General features: G+C 40.7%; 1 protein-coding gene across 1 annotated transcript in view; it reads right to left on the reverse strand.

The window, feature by feature from the left end:
• Positions 1-15,392, reverse strand: part of man1a2 (mannosidase, alpha, class 1A, member 2) — a 171,316-nt gene that overhangs the window by 84,448 nt on the left and 71,476 nt on the right. The window contains exon 4 of the mRNA XM_085385201.1: positions 8,471-8,567. Coding sequence (XP_085241327.1) covers positions 8,471-8,567 — 97 coding nt within the window. The remainder of the gene's footprint in view (positions 1-8,470; positions 8,568-15,392) is intronic.

Here is a 15,392-nt window from a genome sequence, read left to right on the forward strand (position 1 = left end):
TCCCCAAGACAATTCAGACTAGCCTGGCTGGCGATGAGTAACTGGTTACCAACTTATTTGGCAGCAGAATTAAACATCTGCTGTGTTCTGTTTTCTGCCTCAGAGTGTTACTGGTCAGTCTGGGCTTTTCAGCTCTACATGAGCTCCCTGGCTAAACCTCAGCCCGGATGCCCGTTTCCAGGCTCGGTGCCAAAGAGCCTCAGTCGGCACTGGTCTGAGTGTAAAAGTATTTGCTGGCATCCCCTTGCCCCATGTGCAAAGAAAATTAAACAAATAGCTTTGACAACAGTGTCGCTTGTGTTTGCAAATGAAGAGTTGAATGGTCAAAGGATTTCAGCTCAGTTAATGATGACACAATCGAATTAGATAGGCCACCATTATGTGATTATATGACAATATGTGCAACTCTCCTGCACTACGGGCGGAGCTAGGATTATAGGGTTACTGTGAATCCCTATATCACATACATATCCCCACATGGCTACTGTGAGTGTTTGTTTTTCCACCCTTGAGCCTAGTTTGAATACAAAGTTGTAATAAAACTGCTGGTATTATTTTCTGTAATTTGGCCTGGCCTGTCATGGACAGAACACTACAGGTCTGTCTAAAAGAACACGACTCAGAACTGAATATTAACTCAGAAGAAAGAAGAAAACAGATTCAGCAAATTTGATCTACACTACATTTTCCATATCCAACAGACAAGTTATACAAAGTTTAGATAGGTGTCTATGCTCTTTTGGTGACTGTGCTAATCTTTGTGAAAAATAATTTAAAAAGGTAATAAAATAAGAGATGTGAGATGTGAACAATGTTCCTTAGCACTGCAATCAAGTTAAAAAAAAAATGTCTTCTTGTCAAGAGGTAATAATCGCCCACAAGGACAATGGAACCAGAAAAACATCTGCAAAGCGTATTTTTCATCACTCCATTTTATTAAATCTTAATGACTAAAAAGGTCATCTAAATGATCCATCTGCTCAACTGTAAAAAGAGAATATATGGGCGTTAAGCGGGTTACTAGGGCAATTATCGCAGCCTTTCTTGTACAAAGTTACTGCAATCTAGCCTTTCAAAAGCTCAATTTATGTTTCGTGAGTCAAAGTCTCCTTTGTTTAAAACACAAAGCATAATGTCAAATGTGGGTCTTTGTCACTGACAGACAAAAAAAAACAAAAAAACCCCAACAAAGCTGAGGAAAGTCATCTGTATGAAAAGAGAACGTTGGCCAAGATGTGTAAGTGTGGGCAATGGGGAGGAAAGAGGAGTGTGACCTTTCCTGAAGTATTTTAGTTAAATAAAAGGTCAGCAACTCCTACAAAATCTAAATGGTATGCACATGAAATTTTCTGGGAGACAGAACTATACAACCAATTTATCTGAAACAAATTCACATCAAAACAACTGGGCCGCCGAGTACAACTTTTTCACAGCTTTGCACTGCCACCAAACCTCCCTGCACTGTACTGAATCAGATCCCTTTAACAAAAAGTAACAACCCGACTGGTTCCAATGAGCCCAAACCAATTATTCAGCAGCAGTTATACAACCTTGATCATCATCTGCTCACATTGATGGCAGACAATAAAAATGCCAAAGCCTGTGGGTACAAACCTACAAGGTGATGTTTTGTTTAAGAACCTTCCCCTTTTTCTTCTCTGTTTGAGAGGCTTATGCACATTCCTGCTGGACTCAGCAGCAGGCAAATCCTTCTGTTTCCTGCTGTCCAACTCGGCACTGGCAGCCCTGCTGAAAGTTTAATCTGAAAGGGAGGCTCACATTAATGTTCTGAAGAAGATTTGATGCCTTGTTTGGGAGCAGAATTCAGGTCTTACTCTTCACTCTCTTTTCACATTGTAACTGTTCCAAAGCCTGTCAGGGTAGGAATTATGTAACAAGCTCAGTCATAAATAGAAGTACCAATTAATTCTAGCAGGTACAGATCAGATCTGAAGTGGTGTCAAGAGGTTACAATTACTAATAATACATTTTTAGAAGCCATAAAAAATGCATTTAACCTTAACCACTAATGTAAGAATTTCCATTTGTTTTCATGGTTATGTTTCACTGCTATCAGATTACAATATATCCAATAACTTACTAATAACTTACTTCCAACTCGGCAAATCAAGTCCATTTGGCAGGTGACTCTGTGGAATATAGTGATGGTTACTGCTCTAACTACAGCCTGACATCATGAACCTGTGATTCCAGAAACACTAAGAATTTCAGTGAGCAAATTTGCCACCGTTACCACTGTGAACCTGAAATGTGCAGACAAGCATGGCAACAGTAACTAAGAGGCATAGAGCTTAGTGAAGCATCAGCTGGATTTCTCTCTGTCTTCCCCTCCACAATCCCTGATCTCTGCTTCACGCTCTTCCTCTGCTTCCTATTCTGCTGCAGAAAGCAGTCTCGAGTCTTTGGGCCATCATTAGGAAGCAATCATCAGGCAAACCTTTCACCCCACTCCACTCTTTCTTACTGTCTCAGTCATCAACACATCCAAGCATACAACGTGCAAGCTTTGGGAGTGAAATGCCTTCAGTTAAACATGCATGGCTTCTCATCCAACATGGAAAATCACTTCTGTTACTAAGTATTAACCAACAGAATATTAGTTTCCCATTATTTCCAAAATATGAGATGAGTAAGAGTTTCCTTTTACAAACAAACAGAATAATTTTTTTTTTAAAAAGCTTGTGTTATAAACTCTCGGCACTGTCAAGTAAATTTTCCTACTTGAAGCACACATGACCGTGAACAAAGTAACCTAGCTAAACTGTGGTTGTTTGGAGGTAAAACTGATAGTGTCTCATCAGTTTTACCTGTACACGAGAGATGTGTCTGCAAATAAAATGTAGAAGGTGAGTGATAATGACACCCTGTCAGGTGAAATGTTAGGAAGGTATTTATGTATGCAAAACAGATCTAAGTTCGGCGACTCGCCTATGAACAGTAAGGGTTTGGCTGACACCGTTTTACACTTACGAGCACCAAACTAAGACCATGGTAATAGTGCCATAAGATTTCTGGAATCAACCCTCATGAAAAAGGCAACAACAGTGAGGAGTTTTGGATAATAGCTTACAGCTGACAGCATGCTGCATCCATAAAAAGATAACTAAGGAAGTACTAGAAGTAGGCTCTGTGGGTTATTCAATATCTTGCGATCAATGCTGACAATACACCCAGAGCAGCACAAGATGCATCGCATTGCTTTTGTTTGTATACAGAGACTTTATGGACATGCACAAATACTCTAACATATCACGAATACCCCAAAAGGTGTATTCAGTTCATTTGGACGTAGTGTTTATAGTGGGAGAAACGTTCAGCTGACTGCAGGCTTCCCCAACCTTATAAACAGTACTCATGGCCGCTGATCAATGATCTTTGATTAATGATCAACGCACTTTGATTGGTGGTTGATCAATGGTCATGACAATTTCCATATTAATGATCAAGGAACTGACCTCATAGCCAAACAGTCAAGGCACACTTTGGTACAAGAACTTAGTTTATGGCACTAGATATTACTTATTTAATATCTGCACATAAACATGTTATTTTGCTTACTGATCATGAAGCCATCACATAAAGGCATGTAAGCAACAGGGTCAAGTAAAGTTACATGACACTGAGTGAAAGTGGTCATTACATCATCCACACAAACCCAGCAGAGATAATGTGAGAAGGAATGAAAATCCAGTAGCTCTACAGAAGATTACATGGCTGAGTCTACTGATTAGCAAAGCTTGAAATCAAAGTAGGGTTTGATCTGGTATTTTTACAGGACTCTGAAAGTGACTGAAGCCAAAGAGAACCTACTGGTACACAGAGGGCCTGTAGATAGTCTTCTAAACCCCCCACCCCCAAATGACTCGTATACTGAAAATCCTGTAATAATTCTTTTTGCTTTACTTGAATGCAGTAATTTATGAGCTTTAATGCCATTAAGAAAAGCAGCAAAACAAAGAAACAGCATCAAATGCTTTTGAGATTACAACCGAGAATGTGTTGTTGAAAACTGAGTTTAAAGTGACAGATCATCTCTGTGGGCAAACAACCAAAGTAATCTTGTAATGGAAAAAGCATGCTATGAATAATGAGGCAGCTCTCTCCAGTACTGAGCTGACAGTGGATCCAGGTGTCCAAGCCTCATCCCCGCTTTGCATCATCCCCATCGCCTCCAACCTAACAGGCCTCTAGCAACAACATGCCTGAGGCTGTCTGTAATATCATTTACTGTGAGTGTGTCAAACTGCCGCTGGGGAAAAGCCATGGGGATGAGATATGAGCAAATCTCCACTTGCAGGTTTAGATGAAAATCGCTGGACTGCAAAACCAATAAAGCAATAACAGCCACTAGACAGAGTATGGATGGCAGGCCTCAGACTCACCACTGAACTCCCTCGCGTGTCGCGAAACGAGACTAAAGCCGCTGAAATTACTTCAAAAAGCCACAAATTAAATCTATAGAAAGTAGCAACCCTAAGAAACAACACTCCTCAATTTCTACTGCAAGTAGGGCTACAACGATTCGCTGGCATCATCGATTACGTCGACTACAACAAATAGTCGACATTTACATTGTCAATGTGTCGTATACTAATACCACGTAAATGCATGGTTGTAACTGCAATACACTACAGGAAGCTATGGGGGCAGTATCGCCTCCATCGTCTGCCAAGACTGGAGTCAAAACGAATGAAAAAGATCGCACTGCAAACGCAAAGCACGAGGACGGAAAAAAAATTAATTGTCTACATGACTGTTACCGCATCATCATTTCTAATTCTGTTTTGTTCTGTTTTAGTAGTATTAGGCACAGGCATATACTAGTTTTAAAAAAATCCAGTGTATTTGCTACTTTTGTCTTACAGAAAGGTCATGAGTTATAGTGGCTTGAACTGTGTAGACAAAGGATGTGTTTGGATCTGAAGTCAAAAATCAACTCAGCTCATCTCAACAGAATAGGGTGGAAAAATAAATGCATCGGCATCAGCGCGAGGCAGAGGAGACAAGGTTATCTGAGGCACAATGGGAGCCCTGGTCCACTTGTTACCATTCTGGCCAGCCCTCTTCTCTCAGGACAGATTAAGGCTGAGCTGGAAGGCATGCAGTGAGCACAAAGAGCTTTACGCATTTTCTTTTTTAACAGCTGCATGGAGGGCATGTTAAATAGAAGCTAGCTGTATACAAACTGTTATGTATGTAATGCTTTTGTCGGGAACAGAACGCTTCTCAGTTCTAGCCTGAAACGGGACGATGCCGCGCTCGCTTGGTCGGAGATGAGAAATCTTTCCACATTGCCCTCCAGTCAAGAAGTCAGGTTCAGAATTCAAGTTTAAAGAAATGCAAAGGGATACTTTTTATCCCAACGTGCAGTGCATCAGGGTCTAGCAAAATATGAACGTGGTTTAAATCCATAACTCGCACTATTTTCATCCAGTCAGCCAGACTTTTGGATGTCTGAGTCCCCCGTGTTAAAAGCAGTCAATGTCAGTAATAGCTAACACAGCAGGAGGTCCACTGCATCTCTCAAATACTGCTTTTTCTTTCTGCATTCTGCACTCTCTCCAAATCACACCAAAACACAATCAATACCGCCTGTAAGAAGACAGGATACGCCTCATCAATAATGGAAGTGTGTTTTGTGAGGAGCGCAATGCTTGATTTTGCCTTGTGTCTTGCTTGTATTTTATTGGCCACCCAGTGAATAATAACAGCATCTATCCAGAGTCAGCTATTAGAAGGCGGCAGGGGAAAACCACCCAGACAGACACAATGATAACACAAAAGGACATGCTGCAGATGAACAGTCAGACACACATGAATACTAACAAATGGAAGTGCGCACACACACACAAGCAGCATCTATCTACCATTTAGCAGCAGCTCATAAAATAACAGAGGCGCCTCCGGCCAATTTGCCAGACGGAACGTTCCAATTTGACACAAACGCCTCATAAGCATGCACCCTCACACCACACACACACACGCACATAAACACACACATCCAGCAACATTAGCATAAACACACAAGTCAAGCTGGCAACTCAAACAGATAAACAAGCACAAAGAGTTAAATCATTATTGGCAGTGATTATTACTAACACATCTATCGATATTAACCATAGCTCTCCTCATCTTTTCACCATTTACTTTCGTAATTCAAATGAATCAAACACGACACAAAGGCAAAGGCTGCAGCCTACACAGTCATTCCATCCAGCTATTGTTTAGCAGGTTATGTGCTAATTGCGTCTTCTTTACAAAGCTGTGACAGAGGGCTGGATAGCTCTGGATAGCTGTGTGCCTACTTCATCAACTCTGAAAGCCATAGACCACAGATGAAGACATGCAATTGACTAATAACACAAGGAGGTACAAGAAAAAGCTTGGGAACGCTTTGAAATAACCTGGATTTCTCTATTGATTACTGACAGAATGTGACCACCTAAGACAACTGTGGATATGCACCATCTGAACTAATAGCACACAGGCAGTTTGAAGTGGCCAAAGCAAAACTGTAGAGATGCAAGAAGCCTGAAAATGCTACACGTATATTTCTAACATTCTGGCTGCAACAGAAGCATATTTCATTTCTAAAGCATGGCAGAGGCTTGGGTTTGATTTGCTGACTCTGAGCTTGGTTGGCTTTCAGCACTGAAGAGAACACTGAATTACACACTGCATCAAAAAAGCTCAGGGGCACCCATAGTACACAAACTACTTTTCCGGGATCCACCATGATCTGACTCACATGAAGATCTGACCATTTTTATACGTAATAAAATGAGAGATCTTCATAGCTCCAAAGGATTCACAAATGTACAAATGCCTTACAGCAACATCAAACATGAGCACGTATGAAAAACAGCTTTGCTAGCGCAATCATTTTGCCCATTTATCAATTAAGAGAACTATTTTCAGAACTTTTGGTTCATAAAGATACCAGTAACATTTTCTATATCAGAAATTTGGACAACCTTGCTGACAAAAATTCCATCTTAACTGGGCACTGGTTATTTAAAACTACTATTATTTCTTCACTTCAGCAGCTTCTGTTTTTTAAAATGCCTCAGGCACGAGCTAAGCCAGGTATAAATATTGTATTTGTTACAAGAATGAACTCAAGAACCTTTGTGCTCTCTGAGCTCTCGGGGAACTGAGGACTCAGTTAGCTGGGCTGCACTCGTACTAATAGATTTACAGTGTATAACCAACAGGTCAAATTAGCCAGGCAACCCGGCCAATCAAAGCAATCTGTGCTTTTAGGGAGGAGGTTTTTAAGAGACAGAAGCTAAAACTGAGCATTTCTGGTACAGGATATGAAGAGCTATTGCAACAGATAACAGAAGTAAAAAAAAAAAAAAAATTCTGAACAAGCATCCAAACATATCCCAAAATAAAATGATAAATCTGCAACTGAGCATAATACGAGCACTTAAAGTTTGCATAGTTATGAACTTGCAGACTATTCACAGCCAAAATTTATCAGCTCCCATTTGCCCAAAGGAGCTTTGCAGTGAGTTTTAGCCCCCTGCATAGCCTGTCTAGCCTGCAACTTTAGTGTTTTGGTTAATTGGCGCAGTTCTTAGTGGGCGGTCCTTCTCAGTCAATAAGTTCTAAAAAGCCTCTGTACACTTCAGACTACACAGCAAGCAGCAGACAGGCAGAGTGGAGCATCAGCTGCTGAAGAGCCAGATAGTTTTGTACAAGTGCTGGCAGAGACCAAAAAAGAAAGACTTCACAGACTTCCAAACATATAGATATATAGATAGAGATAGATAGTTTAAGCTATAATTCAGTCATTTTAACATTTTATATGAATCGTTTCTGTAAAACATATTTAATTTGAACAGCAGGTAATGTTGTTAATGTTTTGAAAATGTACAAAATGTTCAACTACAACGAGTGTAGTGGCTGGATCATTGTGATCATCATAGATGGCAGATAAAGAGGTGCATACCAATAAACAAATCCCGATTGTCTCTCCTTGTACAAAAAAGAATTTCTCACCAAGCATTATCAGCTACACTGTCTAACTTTAAACCTAACACTACAACTTTACTGTGATAAGGCTGACACATTGGAGTGTTAGCCCAACAGTGAGATTATTTGAGTGTTTATTGCTCACTAACAAAGTGCAGATCTATGCACTAAATAAAGACTTGTTAAATATCTGCAGTATCTCAAATACATTTAGATTTCTCCTGTTCGTCACGTGCATCCTCTCAGCGATCCTATGCTCGTGTTTGCAAACATTTTTTTCCCCTAATGTGATATGCATCCTGCTGGAGGCACTATCGCATGACCTTGTCCACAAGAGAAGGAGCCGTGTGTGTTTGTCTGAGTGTTAGGAAGATGGTGTGTGTGTGTGCACATCACGCATGCATCCAAGTGCGACTTATGACTGTGTGAGCAAACTGCCGATGGGTAAAGGCGGCAGTATCTGGCTTACCAAAGATATTTGTGGAATGTCCTTTCTTGGCGATGGGCTTTAGCTCGTTGTGACCCCAGCCGTACTGTCTGTAGCTGTCCCAGGCATGTTTCATCATCTAAAAAAAACAAACAAACAAAAAAAACAGTATGTTAGAAGAAGCAAAGTCCTTTGACACGTGTGACATCACTGTCACAAAAAACAAAAGGGACACAATCATACAGTCATCATGGTGGTATGATTTCAAGTTGCACTGATATAATTTTCATTTGAGCATTACATTGGTTTATTTACAGCAGCTGTTGTAGCCTGGGTTAGTTGTCATAGGAACGTGAAATCCACCAATCAATTCAATGCAAAACAATAGTGTTTTTCTTTTCTTTTTTTTCTTTTTCTTTTTTTTTTTTTAAATGACATCAGAAACAGCAGTATGCGACATTACGTGATGGCAGAGCTTCAGTTCATCCTTTGTCATTTTTTTTTTTTTTTTTTTTTTAATAAATAGGACAGGGGGAATGAATGAGAGAAAGAGGGGGAGAGAAAGAAAGAAAACCAAAGGGGAGAAGAGACGGTGAGAAGGGGGGGGAAGAGAGAGAAAAAAAAAAAAAGAACTCCTGGGTCACCTGTATGGAGAAAAAAAACAAAAAAAAACAAAAAAAACAAACAGAGGAGACAGCAAACAACAAAGAGCAACATAATAATAGAGAAAACAAAGCACCATCACAATAAACTAGCTAGTCATAGATATCAATATTTACTAAATAATAAACGATATTGTGCAGCACGCAAGATAGACAGCGCACAGTGTGCTTTGAGGCAGCAGCCAAGAAAGCTTTAGTCCGCGTCTGTGAATACCCATGTGTGCATACCTGTGTGGATCAGCATGCTTGCATTCCAAAGGTTTCTCCATGTAATGATCTGCTAGGGAGTGTGGGGGGGCCACAGCCCCGTCCTCCAGGGTGTGAAGCGGGTATGGAGGAGATCAAAACTCCAGACATCCAGAGGCCCCCAGAACACAAGAGACCATGGAAGACCAACAGAGGGGCAGCCGCGCCACTGTTCCAGTAAGAGCTGAGGAGAGTCCCAGATGAGGGCTCGCCCAGCAGCCGCGGAGCAGAAGTCAGGGGGAGTTGCAGTGACGCGCCCGTGAGCTCCGCCGGCCCCCAGCTGTGCCTGAGTGACCGAGCACCCCATCTCCAAAGGGGCCCGAGCGAGCCCCAGGCCCCGACAAGCGGCCGCCAAGGAGTGAGCCGGTGTGTACCCGGACGCCCACCCCCAGACACAAAGAACCACCAACACACCGACACCTGAGGGAGTCCGCCACCGGCAGGGGAAGTGGTGGTGGGTGGAGATAGGCCTCCAAACCTTGGAGGGCCTGAGGTGTCCCCAGAGAGGTGGCGTCTGATACCCAACCTGACATATAGACACAGACATACAGGCACACACAGACACAAACATCCATTCCCACCCTCATGCTCATAGTGTTTTTCTACACACAGGCCCAATGGCAAAGCCTCGTCTTCTCTCTATATATATCATTATATTGCATTACTTCCTTTCAACCAATCATACAGACATCGGTCCACTGAACAGAGAAGAATAAGACTCTACTTTTCATATGAGCTTTGAAAAGAGGCTGGAAAAGAGGAGACTCGGGGAGGGAAGGAGGATAAAAAGAGCAAGAGATTGGGAGATGAGCCCTGACATGGAGGCTGATGCTGTGAAGAGGCGCTCCAGGGCAAACAGAGAAGATGACACAGCCAAGGGAGGAAAGAGTGCCAGCTTTTACTGAATTAGTGCTGCTCTCTATCCATTTCAAAACACCTCCTCCCCTTCGCAACTCTTACACATGTGGCATCGACAACAGAAAAAAGAAGAAGGCACATTTCCTGTTCATGTGGCCGTGTATTGTATATCACAGTCTCATTTATATGGATATCTGCTGATTTCTTGCCCTCTGTTGCAGTCTGTCTACATGACTGTTACCTCATCATCATTTCTGGTTAATGATGATCTCGGTTTTGACAAAGTGACTAAGATGTAGAGCTCTTCCCAATACCAATTGAAAGTTGGGGTTTCCCCAACTACAAGCTACAAAATTTACAAAAATGACAAAGTGCATCTCTGGCCCATAAAATATAGACCTGTCATTTTACGGCCACAAAGCTACACCAGTTTCCCTCTCTGTCCAACAGCCTGCCTCTTTATGCCACCATGAGCATCCAAATCCTCTTCCAACTTTCTCTCTCCTTGGAGCAGGCATGCAGCCAAGCTAATAAAGACAAGGGCCAGAAGTTTCATTGTGTTCTTGGCTTCGTGGCTTTCCATGACGCACTCCGTTCACGCACCGAGGATTATAAATCAAATTAATACGCACCGGGACATGGACACTTAAACGTTGGCTGACTCCCTCTGATATGTGTTGATTGGACGCTTCATCAAATTCTGATTGGCTCATATGCCAAGGACAAGCGCTGCAGTGCGGGGAGCTTGACAATGTTGACAAACTGCTTATTTAAAGGACCTTGGAATACTAATTGGACATTAGGCTACAAAATTCAGTGATTGATTCTGACAGCTACCGCTTGCAGTATCTTGGGAGATACATGCAAAGGATTGGGGGGAAGGGGGTGGATGGGCTTGCACTGACCCAGTGGCTGATGCACTCTACAATCAGAAGTAAAGCTCCTCAGTAATTTGCTGCAGAGAGGAAATAGCAGCCAAAATGAACACTCCTGTGACCTGTATTCATCAATATCCCTATGAAAGGGCACTGCAGGATGCTAGAAGGTGGCTATTAGCACCAAAGATACTATTATTATTATTATTATTAGGCTTTATGTTGTACTATGTAGTTCAGAGTAGGGAGCAGGAAATTCTGTTAAATTATCCATGTTCTTGTTCCACACTTCAAGTGTTGCTGGAATTAATCTGTTCATGGACACCTTCATAAGAACTTGAAATACCAATTTCATAACGGAAAAAATGAAAACGTTTTGTGTTTAAGCCAAACTGAACACAAAGCATCTAACACCGTGATAAACTGTGCAACAAAGGGTATGTTTAAGTTAATAAACCGTGTTCCCACCCACACTGCACCAAAGATTCCTCCACAAAACGTGCCGTGACACACGCCTTTACCTCTAGTCAGTGCTGCTGGTGATTACTTCTCTTTTCAGTTAGTACCCACTGTGAATTACTACATCTCGGAGTGTGGAGACCAGAGGTGTGGACTCGAGTCACATGACTTGGACTCGAGTCAGACTCGAGTCATTAATTTTATGACTTTAGACTTGACTTGAAAAAATGTTGTAAGACTTGTGACTTGACTTGGACTTTTACACCAATGACTTGGGACTTGAATTGGACTTGAACCGGTTTACTTGAAAAGACTTGATATTTTACCCCAAATATAAAATTTAACATGCATATTATATAGAGATTGAAAATGTGACGTCATTCACGGGTAGAACCGCAAAGGATTCTGGGAACTCGTGGCAAGCGGTACTAGCGCACGCAGGCTTTCAATTGAAATCAGTCACACAGCGATAAAAAGAAACACAAAAATGTCAAGAAGCCGTTGTATTATTAACTGCAATAGCCGGTCGCATGACAGCCACGGGAAGCCGACGGGTAAAGAGATCGGTTGTTATCGGATTACGTCGTTGAAGAGAAATTGTTCGAGCCATGTTTCCAAAGTAACAAAGACGCGACGGATGGCCTGGATTGCAGCCATTCAAAGATCAAATATAACGTCCCAGAACACTCCAGCTCACAGGTTAGTCTGCTCCAAGCATTTACACGAAGGTCAGTGTCTTTTAGTACTTAATACGTCATTTTCATAACATAATTGGTGATATAGGTTACAAGCAAGTCTGGCGCTGAACAGAAATGGTCGCGCTATGCTCCTTTGTTTATTGTGCATAAATAGTGAATTGTCCTGACACAATATTGCGTTTCGCTTCTGTTATTATGGTACATTGACAAAAACATATACTTTTATTCACAGGATAAAACAGGTTTTTTGTATCACTAATTGCCCAGTACGATTACAGCATACAATATTGTTGTCACTGCTACATTTCTGTGATGCTACCAGAAATTATTTCCACTGCTAATTAATTACCGTTGAGCTCAAAGGTCCTATTAATAAACGGTTAAGGAATGTGTATTTATGAAGACGATTTGTGAGACTGGTAAACTTATGATACGTACGATGGTCTTTACTTTCTACACGGTGCATTTCAAGGTCCTGTACCCATCCGTCGGTAAACTGTACCTGGGCTTGTTGCAGTGACCGGAAGTTACTAAACTTCATGAGTGTGTGCACTCACTCCAAGAACCGTATGATTATAAATATGCATATAAATATGCTAAGATGAGATAGCTGACTTCATCTAACTAGCAAATGTTTTCCAGGCTAAGTTGGTGATTCAGTTTTTTTTAATATGTATGATATTTTTGTCATGCGATTTTAAAGCCGGTCCTACAACCGCATCCAAGAATAACATGCAGCTTATCTCAGAACTGTCGGTGAAAATTATTCTTGGAGCTAGGTTTAATTGAGCTGCATTTTAAAGAGGTGCAATTTCACAATTTGTGTATATTTTCTAAGTTCACTATTTTGTCATGTGTTGAGAAAAACACAGATTTTAAAATTACATGGTCTAATATTTACATTTAGCATAACTGCAACATTATTTTTTCGTTTTTTTTTTTTAAAGACTCGAAAGGACTTGAAATTCAAAGTTTCAGACTTGTGACTTGACTCGGACTTTTACACCAGTGACTTGAGACTCGACTCTGACTTGCCTGACATTACTTGAGACTTGACTTGAGACTTGAGGATAAAGACTTGAGACTTACTTGAGACTTGCAAAACAATGACTTGGTCCCACCTCTGGTGGAGACATCCAACAGCTTGTGGTGTAGGATAAGGGGAGCCTGTTCAACTCTTCAGAGAAGCACCAGTAGAAACACAACGCTGTCGTTTCACATGATTCATCTTTTCTGTGGCAGCTGCTTATACTTATACTATTATCTTGCATATACTTTTAGTTTTAAAATCCCACTTCTATGCTATTTTGCATTTTCCCCCCCTCCAACCCTTCGATTTGAACTGCAACGAATGGACAAGCTAATGTTTTCCTAAGTTTTTTTTATTGGACAATGGCAATTTGTTTAAACCATTACTTACAAGATAAGAGGATTTTTCCCCCTAAAAAAAAGTATAAATTTGTAGCTTTCTCATTTGGAGTCTAGGCTGAATCTTACTATCTGCAAGTCTACCAGATCCTGCCTCATTAGTACTTGTCATGACTTGGTAAACATCCTACTGCTTTTTTGTTCTGCCAGGTCTGAAGAACAAACTACTTCAGAAAATGCAGAAAAATATAGCATTTATCCAGGTATAACAGCCTGATGTGTTTGTTGTTGCATTCTTTTTTCTTTTTTCTGCTGAAGACCGAAAACTGAAAGCTGCAATATGATGCAAGAGGTAGTACATAAGCGTTTTATTTATTTATTTATATCCGTTATCTGTCCAAGTATACATCTCACAGATTAAAAATCTCTTTTTCTAAGAGAGTTTAGAGACGAGGAGGAAAATGTTTCGCGTTTGGAAACAGCTCATCAGAAAATGTCTTCACTCACGATGAATTATTATTGCGATTTTGGCGAAATGCTGAGTATTGCAACAACATACATTTATCATCTTTTTAAGCTGTAAATTATGTCCTCAAAGTTAGACTGTCAAAATTTTGTTTATCCGATAAAATAAACATAATGTTATCTTACTTGGTTATTTTTTTTGCAACAAAATGGCATTAGCAAGTATACCAATACTGCAACCAAAACCTGCCATAAATGTTTGTCACAGTCTGCAACTAATGAGGTCAAGTTGGGAATTATGTGCAATCTGTTTCTGATAATGCAGCAATTAACTGATAACTCGTTGAAGCTAAGTGTGCCCAGTGTTGGATGCTCTTTGAGTCGAGCCGGTTTCATGCAAGTCTGTTCAACTAACGTCATCTCAGGATGACTGTGCATGGGATGAGCCCTCTTGTTCATAGTATTCATTCAACTATTTAAATGTATTTTTTGAAATACTGATATTTGGTGTATCAGCATCCCTTGACATGTATCAAGATATGGCACGTCAATCCAGAACACCAATAAAGGGAGACAGTAGCACTGTCAAGAAATATGAATATGTCTGTATGTTCATAGGCATCTTTTGTTTTGTAACCATTATTTCTGAATGGCTACATTAGCCAGTGATCGAAGCGCTCACTTGTAGTATAGAGAATTTTTAGAAACAATCTCCTGGGAATTTCTCCTTATTTTTCCAAATCCAGGCCATTTTTTAAAAATTAAAAAGTCATTAGTCATAAACTGGATCATCATCAATCAGCACACTCGTCTCAGTAAGGCAGCCTGTCCCCATTTCAACTGCATAATGAAACACATTCACACATGGTTTCAGTGTCTGAAGACCAACTTAATAAAATCGTGTCTTGTTGTGTTCTGTGCCTAAGGATCGGGAAACCTGTGACTGAAGGTTTTTATTATCGCCCTCTACAGTGTTTTGCTTATTTTCATGCTTCCCAGTTTCTATACTGCAACTGCAAAAGTATTAATCATGCAACATTATACACTCCAGCTCACTCTGGAATGAACTGGCAGCCCAAGAGTGGCCCTGTGTTATTAAGGTCAGAGCCAGAGATAGATTAAAAACCTCTCTTTCCCTCCCACACCTTATCAACTGATGAGCTTGAAAGTAAAAAGTGAAGTCTCACACACGGTGCAGGGTCCAATGGAAAAGGCAGTGGTATTTCTCATTTGAGGAATTTATTTGGCCAGCCCACAAAAAAGATTTGTCTTTCCATTTTGGTTGAGGAAAAAAAAAATGTAAAAAGCAGTCCGAAGTGTAAAAGTATTTAAA

The sequence above is a fragment of the Rhamphochromis longiceps genome, linkage group LG16 (assembly GCF_057381845.1).
Source record: "Rhamphochromis longiceps isolate RC_006_pf linkage group LG16, R_longiceps_female_GT1.1, whole genome shotgun sequence".
NCBI classification, from domain to species: domain Eukaryota; kingdom Metazoa; phylum Chordata; class Actinopteri; order Cichliformes; family Cichlidae; genus Rhamphochromis; species Rhamphochromis longiceps.